This window comes from Telmatherina bonti (assembly GCF_933228915.1).
Source record: "Telmatherina bonti genome assembly, chromosome: 17".
NCBI classification, from domain to species: Eukaryota; Metazoa; Chordata; class Actinopteri; order Atheriniformes; family Telmatherinidae; genus Telmatherina; species Telmatherina bonti.
The window spans coordinates 12,032,092-12,049,877 of NC_136615.1; the positions used below are offsets into that span (position 1 = coordinate 12,032,092).

General features: G+C 36.8%; 1 protein-coding gene across 1 annotated transcript; it reads right to left on the reverse strand.

Annotated features, from left to right (window-relative positions):
• Positions 1-8,408: 8,408 nt before the first annotated feature.
• On the reverse strand, positions 8,409-15,386 carry LOC306768601 (rhotekin-like; the record flags this gene model as incomplete). Its single annotated transcript, XM_079257009.1, has 11 exons — positions 15,190-15,386; positions 14,869-14,915; positions 14,722-14,775; positions 14,444-14,561; positions 14,115-14,360; positions 13,937-14,031; positions 13,741-13,847; positions 13,515-13,643; positions 10,502-10,664; positions 8,933-9,031; positions 8,409-8,440 (listed from the first exon to the last, which is right to left on the reverse strand). Exons 1-11 carry the CDS (start codon positions 15,348-15,350, stop codon positions 8,409-8,411), a joined length of 1,251 nt encoding a protein of 416 aa, XP_079113135.1. The 5' UTR covers positions 15,351-15,386.
• Between the last annotated feature and the right edge of the window lie 2,400 nt (positions 15,387-17,786).

Here is a 17,786-nt window from a genome sequence, read left to right on the forward strand (position 1 = left end):
GCACAATCTAGGCTTCAAAGATGTGAAATGGCAATGTGTTTTGAGAAAATATCATGTGATGGGAGTCCTGCCAGTGTAAAATGTTGTCCATAATATCATAGAATGAATTGAATGAAGAAAAGCCTGAGAAAGATTGGATTCAAACCTACAACCTCTCACTTGAGTCACAAGCTTAATGTCCACTTTTTTACCCAAAATGCCTGCTAATGAGGCAGTTTTTGGGCCGAGTAAAGAAAAGCAATTGTTAATCTAATTACTTTCATACGGAAACATCAGAAGTGTTGCTGTATCACAATAAAAAACTGCAGAACAATGTTGTCCGTGTTTGTCTAGCCTCGGCTTGACAATTGCAATTCATTGTATGCAGAAAACAACTGACTTCCTCCACTTTTTTCATAACACTACAATAGGACTCATTGTTGATACAAAATACTGCTCACCTTCAAACCCTTAAATCACCTCACCCCAACGCACATTTCCGACTTGGTATTTGCCCTCCCCAGCCCCTGAGAGGCACATGTGACGTCACCGGCTTTGTCAACCTACTTGGGGGAACCAAACTTCTGTTTATATTGGCACTTGCAGGTTTTTCCACTTGTAAACTCTGTTAAAAACATGTTTTAACAGGCCTGAACATGATAAACTGACTGGAGGCACAAAGAGCAACTAAGATGCAAAAACAGCAGCAATCAATAACCCAGATCCCAACAAGCTACGGAACCAGAACAAAGTTCAGGTTCGGATGCATTGCCACTATTTTAGACTCCAACATCAGTTTTACACGGGTGGTTTGATGTAACTTCATACACATGTAAAAAATGTGATCATCATTAAATCATTAAATGTGCACCAAGCCCTTTGACAAACCAATAAACGAAAATCTGTTGGGTGCAACTACACTGTCACATTAAATATCGATGTTGATCAAATATTTATTGTCAATACTTTTTTATTGTGAAATCGAATAAATGATCTGTTCATCTGTGTAGATTAAATTATGATAAATTATTGTATTCTGGGATTTGTAAAAGCAAAATACAGACGTCTAAATATACACGATTAAATGATTCATTAAATAAATCTTGTTTAAGCAAAACAAGCTGTAATCATGAACACAAGCAAAAATATTTGGAAGTATATTTATGACGAGAAAACCCAGAAAAAGCACTCGGAAAATGCAGATCTCTGCCAAGCAGCTCATTTTCTGTTATGCTCCGGATCCTTGCCTTTACCCGCACTTCCTGGTCTCACTCAAGTCACCTGCAGCATCACCTGACAAGACTGAAACACACCTGTATTTTATTACGTACACAAATAAAAGCCTGTTGTTCCCATGTGCAGCTACTAAACCAGGGCACTGGAAGGATAAATTAATCTTTGAGTTTTATAAAATGGGTCACAAAATGGACTCTAATCCACTTGGAATTCCTCAGCTTCAGTCTCCAGCACCCTGCTCTGCTTCTCAGCCTCCTGTGCACCATTCTTCAGTGACACAGCTCGTGGGAGGAGGCAATTGAGGAGATGCATCTGGCAACAAAGGCATACTATGTTTGTTTGACAAGACCATACACTATACCATACCAGAGGCCAGCAGCTACAAAAAGCATTGACATGTTAAGGCCAAATTACTGCTCCTTTACCTACATAAATGAGGACATCTGTTTCAAAAATTGTCATACATCACTGCCCTCATACTTCAATGAGTCTTATCTTGCCATAGTTGTTAACTTTGTACATCCAGTGGTTTAAGTTCAGGGTATACATACATATTGACCAGTACAACACTGGTACAATTTTGGATGAAGACACTAAAAATGGCGATTGTGCCTTTTTGTATTGGTAGGGTCCACAGAAATGTGAAATGATTCCATCTGGGGATAGAATAAAGAATAGTTTACTAAATAAAAAAAAAAAAAAAATGCATAGTTGTCTCTCACTTTCAGTTTAGTCATTTCATAACTCTCCTGCTTGAGACCATAGAGCAAAAATTATGTTACAATGAGCAAAATTACAGATGGGTTTTGGGGTAACCTAACCCAAAGCAGCTCTTCAGAGCAACTCCTGTCATCACAGCCCCCCTAGCCATCCTCTAGAGCCCAGTTTCCTGTTATTTTGTTCCCTCCAGTGCATGTCACCTGAACTGCTATAGTAGTATTTTCAAGCCGGTCTTGTGAAAATACTACTTAAGTATCTAAAACCTGTTTTACAATTTTCGGGGAAATTGGATGGATTGTATCAAGTGGTGAACACATCCATTATAGAAAGTAAAATTTTACTTTATAAAAATATTACTGATATCAACTTGTAAGATATTTTGTTGAATTATAGTGAGTATCACCTTAAAAGTTGAATGATAGGAGCTTTGGGTTGTATGTTGAATTTAAACCTTAGATTAGACAATGAAGAAAATGCTGATACCCTAAGGTGTTCTGTTGTATTCAGGTAGATTCCAGTGATTATTATCCTGCTATGTTGCTGCAACTCTGAAGACCAAGAATAGTTTAGTTTTTTTTTTTAGTTTAGAAAGTTTATTTGAACATAATGCAATCTAAAAAACAAAAAGAAAAATAGAAAAAACGTTCAAAAGGAGTGGATAAAAGCACAAGCATATCTATAATGCCACCCCAGTGATGAGCAATACAATATCATTAACAACAATAGTAACCCAATAGCGACACAACAGTAGCAACCCAGTATATTAGTAATACCTGTATAATAATAAGAGGAGATAGATAAAGATATTTTCAGACAGTATTTTTGACACATCAACAGATCCCAGCGCCATCTAAAAATGTGATCTCTTCTAAACATTTTGCAGTCCCAAACCATCACTTTCACGCCTCATGCGTCAATGCAAGAGTGGTGAAGGCTCACAAAGGCAGTCTTTGTCATGGAACCAGTTTGAGCTTAAAGTATGTATAATAATCACTGGAGATGGAATGAGCCACTATTATTCATAAAGCTACTTTTTATGATCATTTCACAAACATTCAGATTTGCACTGATAAATTGAAGTACAAACACGCTGGGGTGCTGAAAAGTGTGTACAATGTAATTGTAATACTAACAAAAACTGATTCTCAATAACAAACTTACAAACATTTTATTTACAATGCAATAGTATCACTGGGTTTCTTTGTTTTTTAAACATTTCTTAACACTGCCCTTTCTACATTACCAATCAATAGTTTGGACACACTTTCCCATTGGATTTAATGGCACAGAGTTTCCAAACTTTGGACTCATACTGTAGTTATTTACGGAAATACTATCAGCTGAAGCTCCAAGTTCTTTCAGAGGCAAGATGGGTCAGTTATTTTGGCTGATAGAAAGTTGTGGAGCATCAGCCTGTTGTCTTTTCTAAACTTTGCTAATAAAAGCTAGCTCACTTGTCTCCCCACATGTGCTAATATTTCTGAAGAAAACTGGATTTTTTCATTTTACTGTTTTAGTCAAATAATGCTAACAATAAACAAGCCGCTCTTCTAAAAAAAAGTTCAGAACAGACAAGAGCAGCTGGATAGCAGGGGATTAACTAGCAACAACCATAAAGCATCACATGTTTACCTCTACAAATCTAATGCCATTACCTGTAAGTCTACAGATATGGAGAAAAATTAGACTTGCATGTGTTGCTGCTTCCCCTACCAAGTAACTCATGTTTTTCTTCTCACCAATATCATACAATGGCTCCTCTATGTATTACAGCATCAACATTTTCAGGGGGGTGGCCTACTTCCGTTTTTTTTTTTTTTTAAGGGGCCCAAAATCCCTGGCAGCGGCCCTGGAAACGTGTATCCTTTTTAGAGCCAAATGCAATTTCTGGTCTAATTTCAGCTAGATGACTACTTTTTCTGAGAGTAATAGTGCTATACTACTATCAGTTCCTGTTTCAGCAGATGTTTAGCTGCTAAATACTCATTTCCACAGAGTCCAGTGGCATTAAACGAATATGTCATTTAGATTTGCAGGTAATTTATGTAACTGTTATAAAATTTTGTGATTCTACTTTGCTCAATCTAATCAAGCTAAATAGAAGTAACAGATTTACACATTTTTTTCCCTTGTCACAAGATTAATAACTTGGCGTCGTTGATGACAACTTTGTTCTGTTTTTGGCACCAAATGTTTAGGTTTTAATCCACATTTTCATTTTATTTAAAGGGGTGCTATTATGGTATTTGGAGTTTTCTGAGCTTTCTACAGTGTTACAGTGTTGAATCCTCATCAGACATGTGAACGGCACTGTTTTTTTATCACCTAAATGCATGTTTGAGTTTGAGTTTGAGTTCCAGCACACTCTGTTCAGTTTCCATGGCGACGAAAAACACGTTTTAGAGAGTTTTTTCTACTTGGAAATCCTTGTGGCGTCCCGGGGGATAAGGTTCGGTGATTGGTTACCTTCTACTGGTTAACAAGGGCATGTACAAATACATCAGGCGGGTGGAAAACGTGGGATAAAGTTATTTCCAACGATGGCTGGTGAGTTTACCAAAGAGAGACATCCTGCTGCATTCGTTGCTGTGGGTTGCTGTTTTCCACTTTGTTTTCAGGGTCTGATTCAGGTTCCAACATGTAGGGCTGTATGCTATGTGTTGACATGGTATTTTGTTTTTTTTATTGAGTTCATATGAGCCTACTCCTTCTGTTTATGAGACGTTACAATGACGGCGAAAGCAGGTGTTCTCGATGTAGCGCAGTGGTGGGAGGCGGGGCTTAATGCGGAAGAGTCTCAATCCACTCGTTTTGCCCGCAGGCTGATCTGACAGCCTACGGAGAGGGTCGGTCTGAAGTAAATAAAGCCATTTGTGACAATAACTTGATCCATCCCAGCCCTTCTGGTCTCAGAAATAAAAATAAATTTGCCTGAAATGCATATAATAGTTCCACTTTAAGGAAATATTTCCTGAAGAGAGTGTTTACTTGTAAACTGAGAAATGCAGTCATTGCGGTCTTAAAATTCCAAATATAGTTTGCAGGAGTGTTGTCACTTCTGCTGGATACTAGACAAGGACAAATATAATTAAGGTTGAAATAATGAATACATAATATTTACCAAATCTGAAATGTAATAAGAGTTAATCCATCTTTTTTTTCCTGTTCACTTATGTTTTCTTTTTAATTAACAAAAAAAAAAAAAAAAAGCATTGCAATCTAAAACTAGGCACTCAATCAACACTGTTTTACCTTGCAGATGGTCAAAATTGGAATAGCACTACTGAGTTAACAGAATATCTTTAGCATTTTGAGCTACGAGAGCAAGCCGTACTGTTGGACTGTCCCAACAAGTGGTTAAGTGTGTCATGTTGAGCATTAGCAGAGGATTTAGTGGTCAGGATCCAGTGCTGAAACCTTACAGTTGTGGCGTGGGTCCTGTCTGCCCGGACCCAGGTGGCCCCCACAGTGACGGCCGGGGGGCCGTGGGTAGCCCTTTGTGTAGATGCACCCTGGGGATATTGTTTCCATATCTGGTACACATGTACCGCCATTCGTCTTCTTTTAACTGTTATAGGGGCTAATAGGGCACAGGTGAGGGTGGGTGTAAGGGGAATATGTTTTATCTATTTGATGTAAATTGTTTTATTATGTGAAGCACTTTGTATTGTTTTTTTAAGCACGAAAAGTGCTGTAGAAATAAAGTTTGATTTGATTTAATACACCATGAGAAAATTAAATAGGTGGATGTATTCAATGCTGAGAAAGACTAATGGTGGAGAGAATGAGCTGCACGTGTGTGTAGAGGGGTTACCTTTCGTTGTAGTAAGAGGAGAGCAGAGAGCGCATCTCATTTGATAAATCTGGAGCGACGGGACCCTTTCTCGGCGATGACGGTGTTACTAAAATAAAAACAGGAAAGAAAGGTATTTTCCAGTTTACTTACGTGATCAAACTCAATCAAATATTCTAAATGTTTGTGTTTATACCTGTAAACATTTTGAGCTAATGAGAAATCAAGAGGAAATCAGATCTATTTCCTTTACAGCATTCTTTTCAGTGTTTTGTTGTCACGTAGTCCGTTTTAATGTTTGGAATGCCTTCTCAAAAGGAACATTTCATAAAACAAACAACATACCTTCACCATGGGCAAACATTTTTTTTCCTGCTATAAATTACAGAGGGATTATGTTTTGATCAGCATGACTGATATTCTTGTCTACAAGTGTTGGCGATAATGCGCCTATTCACTGCGACAGCGTCTGCGTTGTTGTCTTAGGTCATAGTGAAGTATGGTTCTCATGGTTTTTTTTTAATCCTGCTACTCACTTGAACCTGCTTCTCAACTTTCAGGCGAGTTGCAACTGCAGCATGCTGAAGATGAATGCACAACATTTGCAAATTATAATAGAATTCCTGAGATGGATGGAAAGATGGCTTTGAGCGAGAGGTTCATGGCATTTTGATGCACGTATTGATAGGACTGTTTAAAATGTAAATATGGTTTAAATATGATATTTTCACAGTCTCTTTTGTGCAAGGCTTGTTTTTAAAATCTTTATTTACACAATCTGCATAGTACAAAGCAGACTCATCTTACCTGATCCATCTCTGTAGTACAGCTCTTTTTTTTTTTTTTTTTTAAACAATGTATCATACAACGACAGATGATTTGCTGGTTGTGACAAAAGCCACAAATAAATCAAACTTTTCTGTTTGATTTATTGTTACACTCACATTCATGTTGCGTCCAACCTACATAAACTCTCGCTGCCCTTTTTTTTTTCCTTTTTTTATGTGTTCTTTCCTCTCCTTCAGTGCATTGCACATCTCTTTTTCTGCATGCCAAAGATCTAAAATATCAAGGAATCCACCATAAATCAGACCAGTAGGAGTTAGTCCATCCTAGAGATGCCACCTCCAGACCATCTGAAAGGCCATTATTGTAGGAAATAGAAATACAATTAAAAGTACACATATCTGTTGTTACAAAAATACAAATACTTTTGTCATCAGACAAAATGATAATAAAACAGTTGGCTGAAACAAAGCAGTGGTTAGATTATGCAATTATGTGTCACATTTCATATTTTATTCTTGTAACGTCTCTGAATGTTTGTCGCGTCCCTTTTCATTCCTCATTGTGTGTTCCTGCGTCATTTACTCACATTTCTGGTCACTCATTGATGGCTACATTTACACTGCAGGCAAAACTCCCCCCCCCCCCCGAAACAGACCCAGCCACATTCATATCTCAGACCAGATCAAACTAGATTCTTGGATTTTATGACTTGACTGTTTAGTAAGACAGATGTCACAATTGTGCCTTAAGGCAGCAGGGCAGAGCAGTCTCAAATGTTACGTCCATAAACAAAGCACGCTGGTGTGACGACAAGTTCCGCATTGCCCAACAAGGTCACTTAACGACATAGACCGTTTGATGGTGCGTGCACCAAAATGTGAACGACCACAAAAAGTGCCCTGTGACAACATTGTTGTGAAGTGGCGCTATACAAATAAAGTTGAATAAAAATATCAGAAATGTGCATAGACCTGCAGAGTTAATGTAGCCTCAGATATAAGGCAGAGATGAGGATACAAACTAGAAATTGGGATTAGCAGAAAGAAGAGGCATGCTCCAATCCAAAGCAACCCCTGTTAAAACCCTATGACCACTTCCTCTACCATTTTTACTGTTTAGAGACTGTAATGAGTTGTGATAAAACATCTATCGTAGTAAGCCTGCCAGAGTCACCTCTACACTTGGCTTGGGTATGTAAGGCCAAAGGTAAGTGCCTCCTATTTTAGTTGAAAATTTTGACCATTTCACACTTGCCACTAAATCCTTCACAGATATCTCAAATATTTGTTAAAAAAAAAAAAAAAAAAACATGGATTTTTCTCATCAGGCAAATTGAAAGAAAATCTAAAAAATATTTCTTTTACTTTTCTCTTAGTCTGAACATTAAATGGTAAAATATAGAGTGTGAGAATCCACACATGTTTTATCTGTGATCCAGTGCCTTCAGTTGCAGTGATGACTGCACTAAAGGTAACTAGTTCCAAACTGTGTACATGTGTCATGTCAAATGTCTTCTTCTATGGGCCTTACTTTTGCCAAATGGTGCTCTCGTGTTATCAAACAGTTTTACAGCAAAAAGGATTCTGATACCATATTAAAAATCAGACGCAGGAATATGAGTCATGTATGTAGAGGCACGGCAAGGATTAAAATGACTTATTCTAAGAGAATAAAACAGTTACTTTAGGAAAGCTATTAGGTACATGAAAAAGCACAGTTTTTAATGATTTATCTAATCTTTTCATCGTTGACCATTGGATTTCTTACACTCTGCACTTTAGAAGGGGGAGGAAACTGAAATAAATATTTTGGGCAAAATTTGATGATAAACATTACAAAAAAAAGTTTCTTTGCAAACAAGCCCTTTTTCAAATGATCCTGATAATTGTGGTTAGAGTGATCTCTGGAGGATCAGGCTGCTTCCTGGAAGGTAAGCGAAAACAAAATGATACCACTGAAAAGCACACTATAAAAACTCAGTTTGATATACCTAGGGCATCACTTCTGCCTCAGGCATTTAAAACTGGTGCAACAAAGCCCCTATTTGTGGATCTTATCACTGCAAATGATGTTCTGACAGTAAATATCCACAGTCTAGTTCTCACACAAACAGATAGATACTTTCAGCTTTTATTTGTTTTCGCTTATTAAATCTTTGCTCTTCTGACACTTTTCTAAGTGTCTCAGTTCCTAAACCTTTAGCTTAGGAACTGAGTATCTGCTAGCTATAGCTCATCTGTCAGGAAATTTCTGAGAGTTCATAGTGAGAATGCTCTGACTGCTGCACACTTCCCTAAGCAAACTTAAACATTCTGATATATGACATCGCATGTTAAAAACCTCTAAGGTAATTGTATTTGGCAGCTGAAATCCTTGGTATGCACATGTCAGTTCATTTAAGAGATACTACCATACCTATTTCATGGTACAGAGATCCCTGCTTCAGCGCGTTGGATTTTTTGGACCTTTGTGCCTCAATCTTCATGATGTCATCACAACACTGTCTCCACTGACCTGAAATAAAGGAAAATGTCACGAATTATGTTCTTCCACATGTCAGAAGTAGCGTTGTTCCAAAGGTGTGAGCCTATCAAAATGCATGCATACAGTTTGACGACCGATTACGTCTGTTTGTGATCTGTTGCGCTAAATCACGTCTAAGTACCACTAAAATAAAGTTCTGTGTGACGTGGAGCGGTGGTGATGATATGGACCCAGATGCAGGATGGGGAGGCTGAGGAACGATACAGAACTGTCTTTAAATAACTAAGAAACACAAGGAAATACTACAAACAAACAAAATGGCAAATTGGAAGTGAAACTAGGCAGTATCTAGACACACAGACACAGAAAAAGACACAGGTGTATCGAGTGGACTAAATGAAACCAGGTGAACTAATAAACGGCAGGCAAAACAGGAAACAAGGCGCAAAGGAACTAAACGAGGAAACTACAAAATAAAACAGGAAACCAGAACTAAAAAGACAACACAAACTCCACATTATTACACTGTGGACATCTAAGTCAGGGATCCTCAGTCTTCCTCCTCGAGGGCTGGTGTCTTGCAGGTTTTAGATGTTTCCCTGCCCCAACACTCCTGATTCTGACTCAGACTTGTGTAGAGTTTGATGTCAAGCTTGGTGCTTTGCCCAGTGTGTTGCAGCAGAGAAACTTGTAAAACCTGTATAACACCTGCCCTTAAAGACCAGGATTGAGGATCCCTGGTCTAAGGCAACAAATAAATCAAATAAATTTGGTTTATTTACAAGCAAACTCAAATTAAAGAGTACTGATGAATCAGATTCCATCACATAACCCAAAGATACCTTATGGGATGCTAATTGGTCCGAACTTTTGTATTTTGGTCACACACTGAATCTAGCTTTTTCCAAAGGTAAAGTGAAATATAGAATGCATTCAATTAAAGCACAACTTTTTCTAACAATTGTTTCTTTATCTGCTTTGAAGAAGGTCATTTTATTCAGTGTCTCTTATGAGAGTCTGTCTGCTCTTTGCAGACTAAACCATTTATTTCTTAAATAAATGATCGGTGCAGAGACAGACAATATATAAAAAGAGATCACGGCCTTATTCACATCTAGAAGAGGCCCTTTACTTGGTTTTCTTATTCACAGTAATAAACAAATTTTTTATGTATTTGTCAAGTACGAAAAATCAGATAAAGAAACAGATAAACAGATAAAGAAATGACGCAGGATTTGAAGGCTGTATTTAGTTTGATTCTACCAAACATGTACTTTGTATTTGTGTTAAGGTTAACTTATGTCTTACAGGTACTACCGCTGAGACTTGAAGTCTGATTTACAGGAAAGAAAATGCTGAAAAGGTGAAACTATTGGAAAAATAAAACATTCAGTGGACCATTATGGAGCTTGAAACTGGTCCTCATTAAGCAAAAATAGATGCTAAGCTGAGTCAGGACCAGATGGCCACAAATAACAACCGTGTTGATCCAAAACTTACTCAGGTTGAAGATGTGTTGCCTGAGAGCCTTTTTCCAGCTTTGCACCTCTTCAGGAGTGTGTGTGGCAACCGTGTAGGTTGCATCCTCTCCTTGAGCTTGTGTACTAATGTCAATAATTTGGCCATGGACAGGATCTCCTTCAGACACACAGATGGAGGCATCCTAATAAAAAAAAGAAGACAAGTTGAGTTTTTAAAGTCAGATTTCTGAGAGTAGCGTTTCTGGAGACATTTTTACATGGATCACAATAGTTGCCAAGGCTTGTTGAAATATGAAGAATTTACCATCTACTGACAGAATATTGTAGCTCTACAACTATATCCAGTTAATAACTAATCTGCTACAGTCCAAGCAACCTTATTGATACTTTCTGTGTTTAAAATAAATTGTTTCTTACATACAATTATTTCATTAAATAAAACTGACTTTAAACTGTGGGCCAGATGAACATGGTGAACATTTAAGACCATTATATCAAACTGTGAAGATGAAAACCAGAGACCTAATTTAGATTTTGGCAAAGAAATAATCCATGTTTCCATTTTGTACATGAGAAAAATATTGTACGATCTACATTGTTCTTGCAGATTTAACAGTGACGACGCTCAGCTCAGTGCACTTTGGACATCACAGTGCATTATATTTCAAATTTATTGTATTACAGAAAAGGAAAAAAAAAACTGTGGATGAAGTAAAGACAGAAATGTATCTGTTTTATTAAGGCTCATAAACTGGGCTGCTTGTTTAACCTGAGCCCAGAAGAACCGGTTTGGTGAGCGAAACCTCTTCAAGATGGAATGTCCGCGTGAAGGAAAGCGAAAAACTGGAATTGAAATCTGCTTGTGATTGCAACATTAATATGTCTCTCTTTGATTAAACTTTGAATGAATGTTTTTTTTTCTTTAAAAAGGCAAACAAAACAGGAGAATAATGCCAGCATTTGAATGAAATATAATACAATGTGTGTTTTGCATGGTTTTAAATAAATAGTTTTATGTCACAGATCTGTATTTGTTTTACTTTCTTGTCTTGATAAAAAAAAAACAACAGAAAACACATTTATCGCTTCATTAAAGATTAAATTGCACTATATGAGAAGTTTGAAGACAAACTTTAACAAAGGGTCCAAAGAAAATGTTTTTTTGTAATCTTGGTTGGAGGACACAAGCAGAAAGAGTTTTTTGCTATATAGAAAAGAAGAAGCGTTTATGTTTTAAGCTTCAAGTTGGTTTTGCCTTTCTGTAAGTGGGCAGATTTTCTCTGTTGGATGATTATTCCCTGACTCATCGTGATATGGTCTGAACTCATTTGGCATAAATAAAGGAAATTGTCTGACTTGTGAATAGAGCAAGTGTGTTTGCAAAGAAAGAATAAATCAATTATTTAGACTGTATAAAAAAAATTATATGTTATTTACAGTTGAAGTCAATGTCTTATTATACCCTGCAATTACGTATATTTAGAGTGGAAAAAAAAAAACCCTGTATTTTTGTCTTATTGGAAGTCATGATAATTAATCATAATTAATTATTCAAGAGACTGGATGCTCTTTACATATATATATATATATATATATACGTAAATGAGTTGCTGTGTGAAACACAGTCAGATCTGCAGATGGAAATAACTGGTGTTATGATTGTGGAACTTGTGTTTTGTTACCAGAGAACAACCGTCTGAAAGGTGTCATGATTCATCTCCACTCTGCTGCAGTGCACCATCGTGTTTCAACAAACAAACCACTGTTCTGTTTTTCCTTGTTTATTTCTATGCAGAGTTGTGTAGGGAGAATTCAGGTTCACAAGTTATGTAAAAAACAAACAAAACAAAAAACTGACCCATCAGCACATCTTCAACCCCCTCCCACATGTGTAAGAGCTACAGTGTCAATGTTTGTCTTGTCCCTTCTGTGTTGCTGTAGAAACAGCAAGACAAAAGATCAGAGGCCAAGAAGACAATTCTGCATATTTTCAATATTGTCCAAATAACTTTGGAGAAAAGCATCTGCTAAATTACTATATAATAGGATAAAATAGAATTTAATTAAACACATTTTCCTATGAATCTAACATAATAAAATCAGATCCACTCAAACATTGTTATACAATGTCACTTTATCAAGTAAAATGAGAATGACTTAAATGCACACCTGATATGCAAGATGTTCCACTTAAATCAGAAAAATCGAGTCCTAAAGGGCAACTTTTCTGCCTGATTTACATGTGTTCACCTGATTAAAATGTACTGGATCTCTCTTGTTGCTTATTAAGTTCTGCACAAGCCTGTTAATAATCCATTCATTTAATTCAAGTTTGTTAAAGCAGGGAAACATCTTAAACCAGCAGGAGAAAGGCTCCAAAGGACTAGAATCAAATTCCCCTGACTTAAATTGTGTGAAGCACAATAAAAAAAATTAATATATCATAAAAAATAAGTTCACTTAAACACCACAGCTTTAGTAGTATAGTTGTTTTCTCACAGAAGGTGTTTCTAAGTGGTGTAGTGGTCCCTCAAGAAGTGGGTATACACTCAACTATTCGCACTTAAAAAACATATAACGTCTTTATTATGTCTATGGACAGGCTAAAATTATTGGAGCAGCTGGCGAACTGCACCAGTGTGGCATTGGTAAGATTAGCTGAGATGCTAATTGATGTGCGTTCATGGGGATGTTTGTATATGTAAAAGCATCACAGGGACTTTGGAAGTGGGTATACTCAATGCAAACTGAAAAATAAGTGGGTATACTCCCACTATTTTTCCTGGACTACACCTGTGGTGTTTCTCTCAAGAAAAACTGTCTTCATTTATGTTGCATAACGGTGGAGGAATCAGTGTTTACCCACTATCTTATTTGAGGTTAAAATAGTTTAAAATACTCACCGAATACAATTCTGCTTTCCTTTTGTTAATTCACCAGTGCACTCTGGTGGTTTTAACATGTAACTGTAATTAAAATGGACACAACTCAAATTCATCTCTGAATTTATCCCTTTTGTGACTAGAACCAACCTTTTTGATAGGGATGATAAGCAGAGGTTTATCGTCAGACTCCAGGTCTTCTTGACTCTGATAACAAAGCAGAGTTTGCCCCTGGAGAATCCCATAGAAGTTTTCCCAATAATCTAAGTCCTCTTCAAGCTGAGAAAGCAGAATAAAGGAATACTATGGGTTATATTGATGTGTTGTTAAAGAAAATAAAATCCCAAAATGGGGAAATGTGTGGAAATGTGCTCACCTTGACCTTTATTTGGCCACTCATCACTGTCTGAGTCATGCACAGAGGCTGAGCGACTAATCGGCAGCACATGTTTCCGTACAGAGGCAACCAGGAAGGATTATCCTCTAAATAAAAGGAATAAAAAAAACAACAGCTTTCTGGATGAAAGCATACCAGATAAGAAAAAAAAACCCATAAAAAGTAGGAAATTCACCTGTTGCTGAAAGTATCAAATCATGTGTCTTGAAACCTTCCTGGACATGTTGAAGCTTCAGTGTTGTGTGAGCCAGCAGGCTGTACTTAGCCCCCCTTCAGATGGGAAATATTGAGCTCAATGAGTTGCTAAAATGAACAGATAAATTGTTTGTGTGTAAGAGAAGTATTATGCTCACAATGCAGACCAGCCAAGCGATAGAGGTGGTGACATATATCCAGATCTGACATCTCCTCCACCAGAAGCAGATCCACAAACAGTTGCAGACTCAAACGCAGCACGGATTTTTTTGCCCGATGAGCATCCAAGAGAGCCTCCCAGGAAGCTCATCCTTCTGGACGTTAGCGCCCCCAGGGTGACATCGTCGACCACACAACTGCTGTACAACTCAACCCGCAGCTGGAATTCTGGGCCTACTTTGTTGCTGCACACACAAAAATTCCTCACAGAGATGCACGACATGTACAAAATACCCAGAATTGAACCTCTTGAGATGCGTCAACTCACAATATGATTGTGTCTTCGAAACAGATGTCGGTTAAAGTCCTGTCTACCATCACTATGTCTGTGTCATGGATCTCTGCGCCACACTGAAGCAGGCAGAATACAGCGCAGCGATGCAGCTCTAAAAACAGCACAGCAACAAAAGGTCTTACAGTAAATGTAGGATGCTTTTTAAATTCAGTCAAGATAGTCAGACTTTTAGTGAACAAGCTGTTTCTAGGTTTTCCTTTTGATTCCCCCACATTAGCAGTCATCACTTTCATCCCTCCATACTGGCCTACCTCCTTTGTTCTTGAAGTACTCGGAGTCCTTCCACATGAGCGGGATTCGTAGATCTGTAGAGTACAAATCATGGAATTAAGAAAGTAAAGGCTAGCTTCAAGCCAACTTTTTTTTTCTTAATTTGCAGAAAAATCTTCAACACAAACCAGAAAGAGCTACTTTTCCAGCACATGGAAATAGATTTTCAGATGGCCTATAGGGAGAGGAAGCACGTTATATATTTGTTTAACAATAATTTACGTTATCATACATGGAGCTTCTACTTTGAATTTTCTATATGCATTAGGTGCATTACAAAATCATAAGATAAGCTTATGACATCTAATGGCTACAAATGACAAAGCAATGTCTGCGTAAAGAATTTGACTTTGATTTAAAGCTCTTAATTCCTCCTCTACATGTCCCTTACTGATTAAGCAACTGTTCATTGTCTCAAATGTTCAGTACATTCATGCACGTCATCTGACCTGCGCCCCTCTCTCTCTAAGATTTGTGCATTCCTCATCTTCTGCAACTGGCTGAGCAGAGCCAGAATGCGAGCATTGCAGGTTAGCAAACTCTTCGAGGCCTCCAGGGCCTGGTCTCTCTGGGAGCAAGCAGCCAGGAGCTTACTGGCCCCCTCCCGCATTCGCACCTCCCTCTCAATCTGCTGCAGCACATTTTCATCCTGGAAAAAAAAAAACACTGTTTCAGCCAAAGTTATAAATATCTTCGCACAAGCACCAAATATACAAGCTTTCACTCAAGGATCACTTTGAAACACTTAAATGCTTCTTCTGAGACGCAGCTTTAAACATGCAAACATGTTGTATAAGAGCCCCATGGTGTGACTGCTGAACTGCTGCATGACTTAAATCCCTGGACATCGTCCAGGTGGACATCGTCCAGGGTGTCAGGTCCTTTGCAATAAACTGGTTCCAGGTAAGTTGGTTAAAAAAAAAGAAGAAAAAAAAGACAATAAATAGCAGTTCAACTCATATGACTGAAACAAATGGTTTTATAATGTTATCCTCAAGTGGATTAAACTATTAATTAACTTTTTAGAATGAATTATTTTGAATTAACATCAAAAATTGTGTTCAAAAGTATAATTAAAACAGTTTCATTAAACAGATATTATGAAAAATATGAAAACTAAATTACGTCCAATGTTGTAAGATAAGATTAAAAATGAGTTATATAACTGGAAGTCACAAGAAAATAGCGGGGAAAAAACAAAAAACGATTTAGTTGGTGGGATGTCTTGTACCTGATTAAGTTCTGTAGATTTATTTTCTTTTTGGATAAATGTTTTGTTTTTGGTCTGTATATTTACTGCACTGATGTTTGGGTGAAAAGGGGCAGATAATATAAGACTTTACTTCTGCCGCTCCTTATTTCATTCAACTTTAAACTTGAAAATATGTTCATATTTTAAAATATGTTTTGATCTATTGAATGAAATGAATGAATAAATAAAACTATTTAGAGCTGGTTAAATGAGCCTAATAATTCACAGGAGTTTATTACATATAAAAACTAAATTCAGTTTTACAGTCCATCTTTTTATTTATTAATTGAATGGTTGTGATAATCCATGCAACCGTTTCATAACACACTCAAGCTTTACCATAATTAACAAGTTATGCACTTTAGGAGAAAGACAGCTTTAGGGATAAGAACAGTGTTACATAATTAAGTCATGTTTCTTGGTCCTATAAGCCTGATTGGTATGTTTGACTTATATATGAATAGATGTAAGATAATGAATTAACCCGTATTTACCTCAAATTTTTTTTAGAGGAAATGTTTTATATCATTTTTTTTTTAAATAATCTTAAGGAAACAGACAAAGTGAGTGATGAACTTACATAGCAAATGCAAAACAGATTTTTTTTTTTTAACCACAAACAAATTAAAATGAGCACTCATAAGTATTTATGATTGTTGCTGCACATTTATTCCCTTTACAATAACTAAAAATGATCTTTAAAAACAAATTTTATAAAAAATAAAAAAAATTTTAAAAAAAAAAGCTATAAACCTAACCAAAATGTCATGAAAACATAACAATAAATAAAAAACACACCTCAGTATCAAACGCAAACATCTGCTGTATTTTCTAATGCAGTCAAAAGAGAAATCTCTCTGCTTTCACCAACCTGAGTTTTATCATTCATGGTCCTTTTCGGCAGTACTTCAGAGGTCTGTTCTGGTCTCAGCACAGTCAGGCTGCACACTGTGAGCAAGCTAATCTCACAGCTGACTGAAACAGCATTTAGAGCGCTCCTGCAGACCGAGCACTTAGTTACTCAACAGAGAGATCAAAACAGTCTTAAGCCTCCATACAAGAGGTTGCTGCAGAGGGATTACAGTCTCAGATATAAGTCTCTCATTCAAGCCTCTTTATCACACGCACTAATGAATGTCCAAATGCAATAAAGTTACAATTTACCATATTTCATATGGTATGTATAAAACTCATCTTGTCATACATGAACATTAAAGTTTAAATTTGTTTACTGAAATAAATCAACTGCTCCTTTTTTTTTTTTTTCTTTTTTTTTTTCGGAAATTAGGACCACAAATAAAAATGCATACATCACCTGCAAATAAATGCTGGGTCTTCATTCATGGTTATTTTTAATAAGCATTTCAATGCAATTCAATCAAATCATCTCGGTAAAAACCGGTTTCCATGGATACTTGTCAGAGGAGTGGCTACGCTAATCTGGTGAAATTAGGTGACTTTAACTAATCAACCAGCGTTTTTTGCAGGTGTAATATTGAAATGATTTACAACTATTAAAGGTTAATCTAAGATCTCTACAATTGTGTGTTCAGTACTGACAGTGAAGTAATTTACTAACTCAGTAAAGGAGATTTGGAGTATCATTAAAAGAAAGAAATCAAATGACATTCTTTGTGTATTGATGCCCAAATAAATGGGCTTTTTCTCAGTTTTTATCCTTCAAAATGGGGCATCCTTAACCCAAAGTGGTATATTTTCAAAAATGTATAGTAATATCATGGTTCAGTTCAATTCTCGTACCTCTAACATATTCAGGGTATACACAGATTTTTT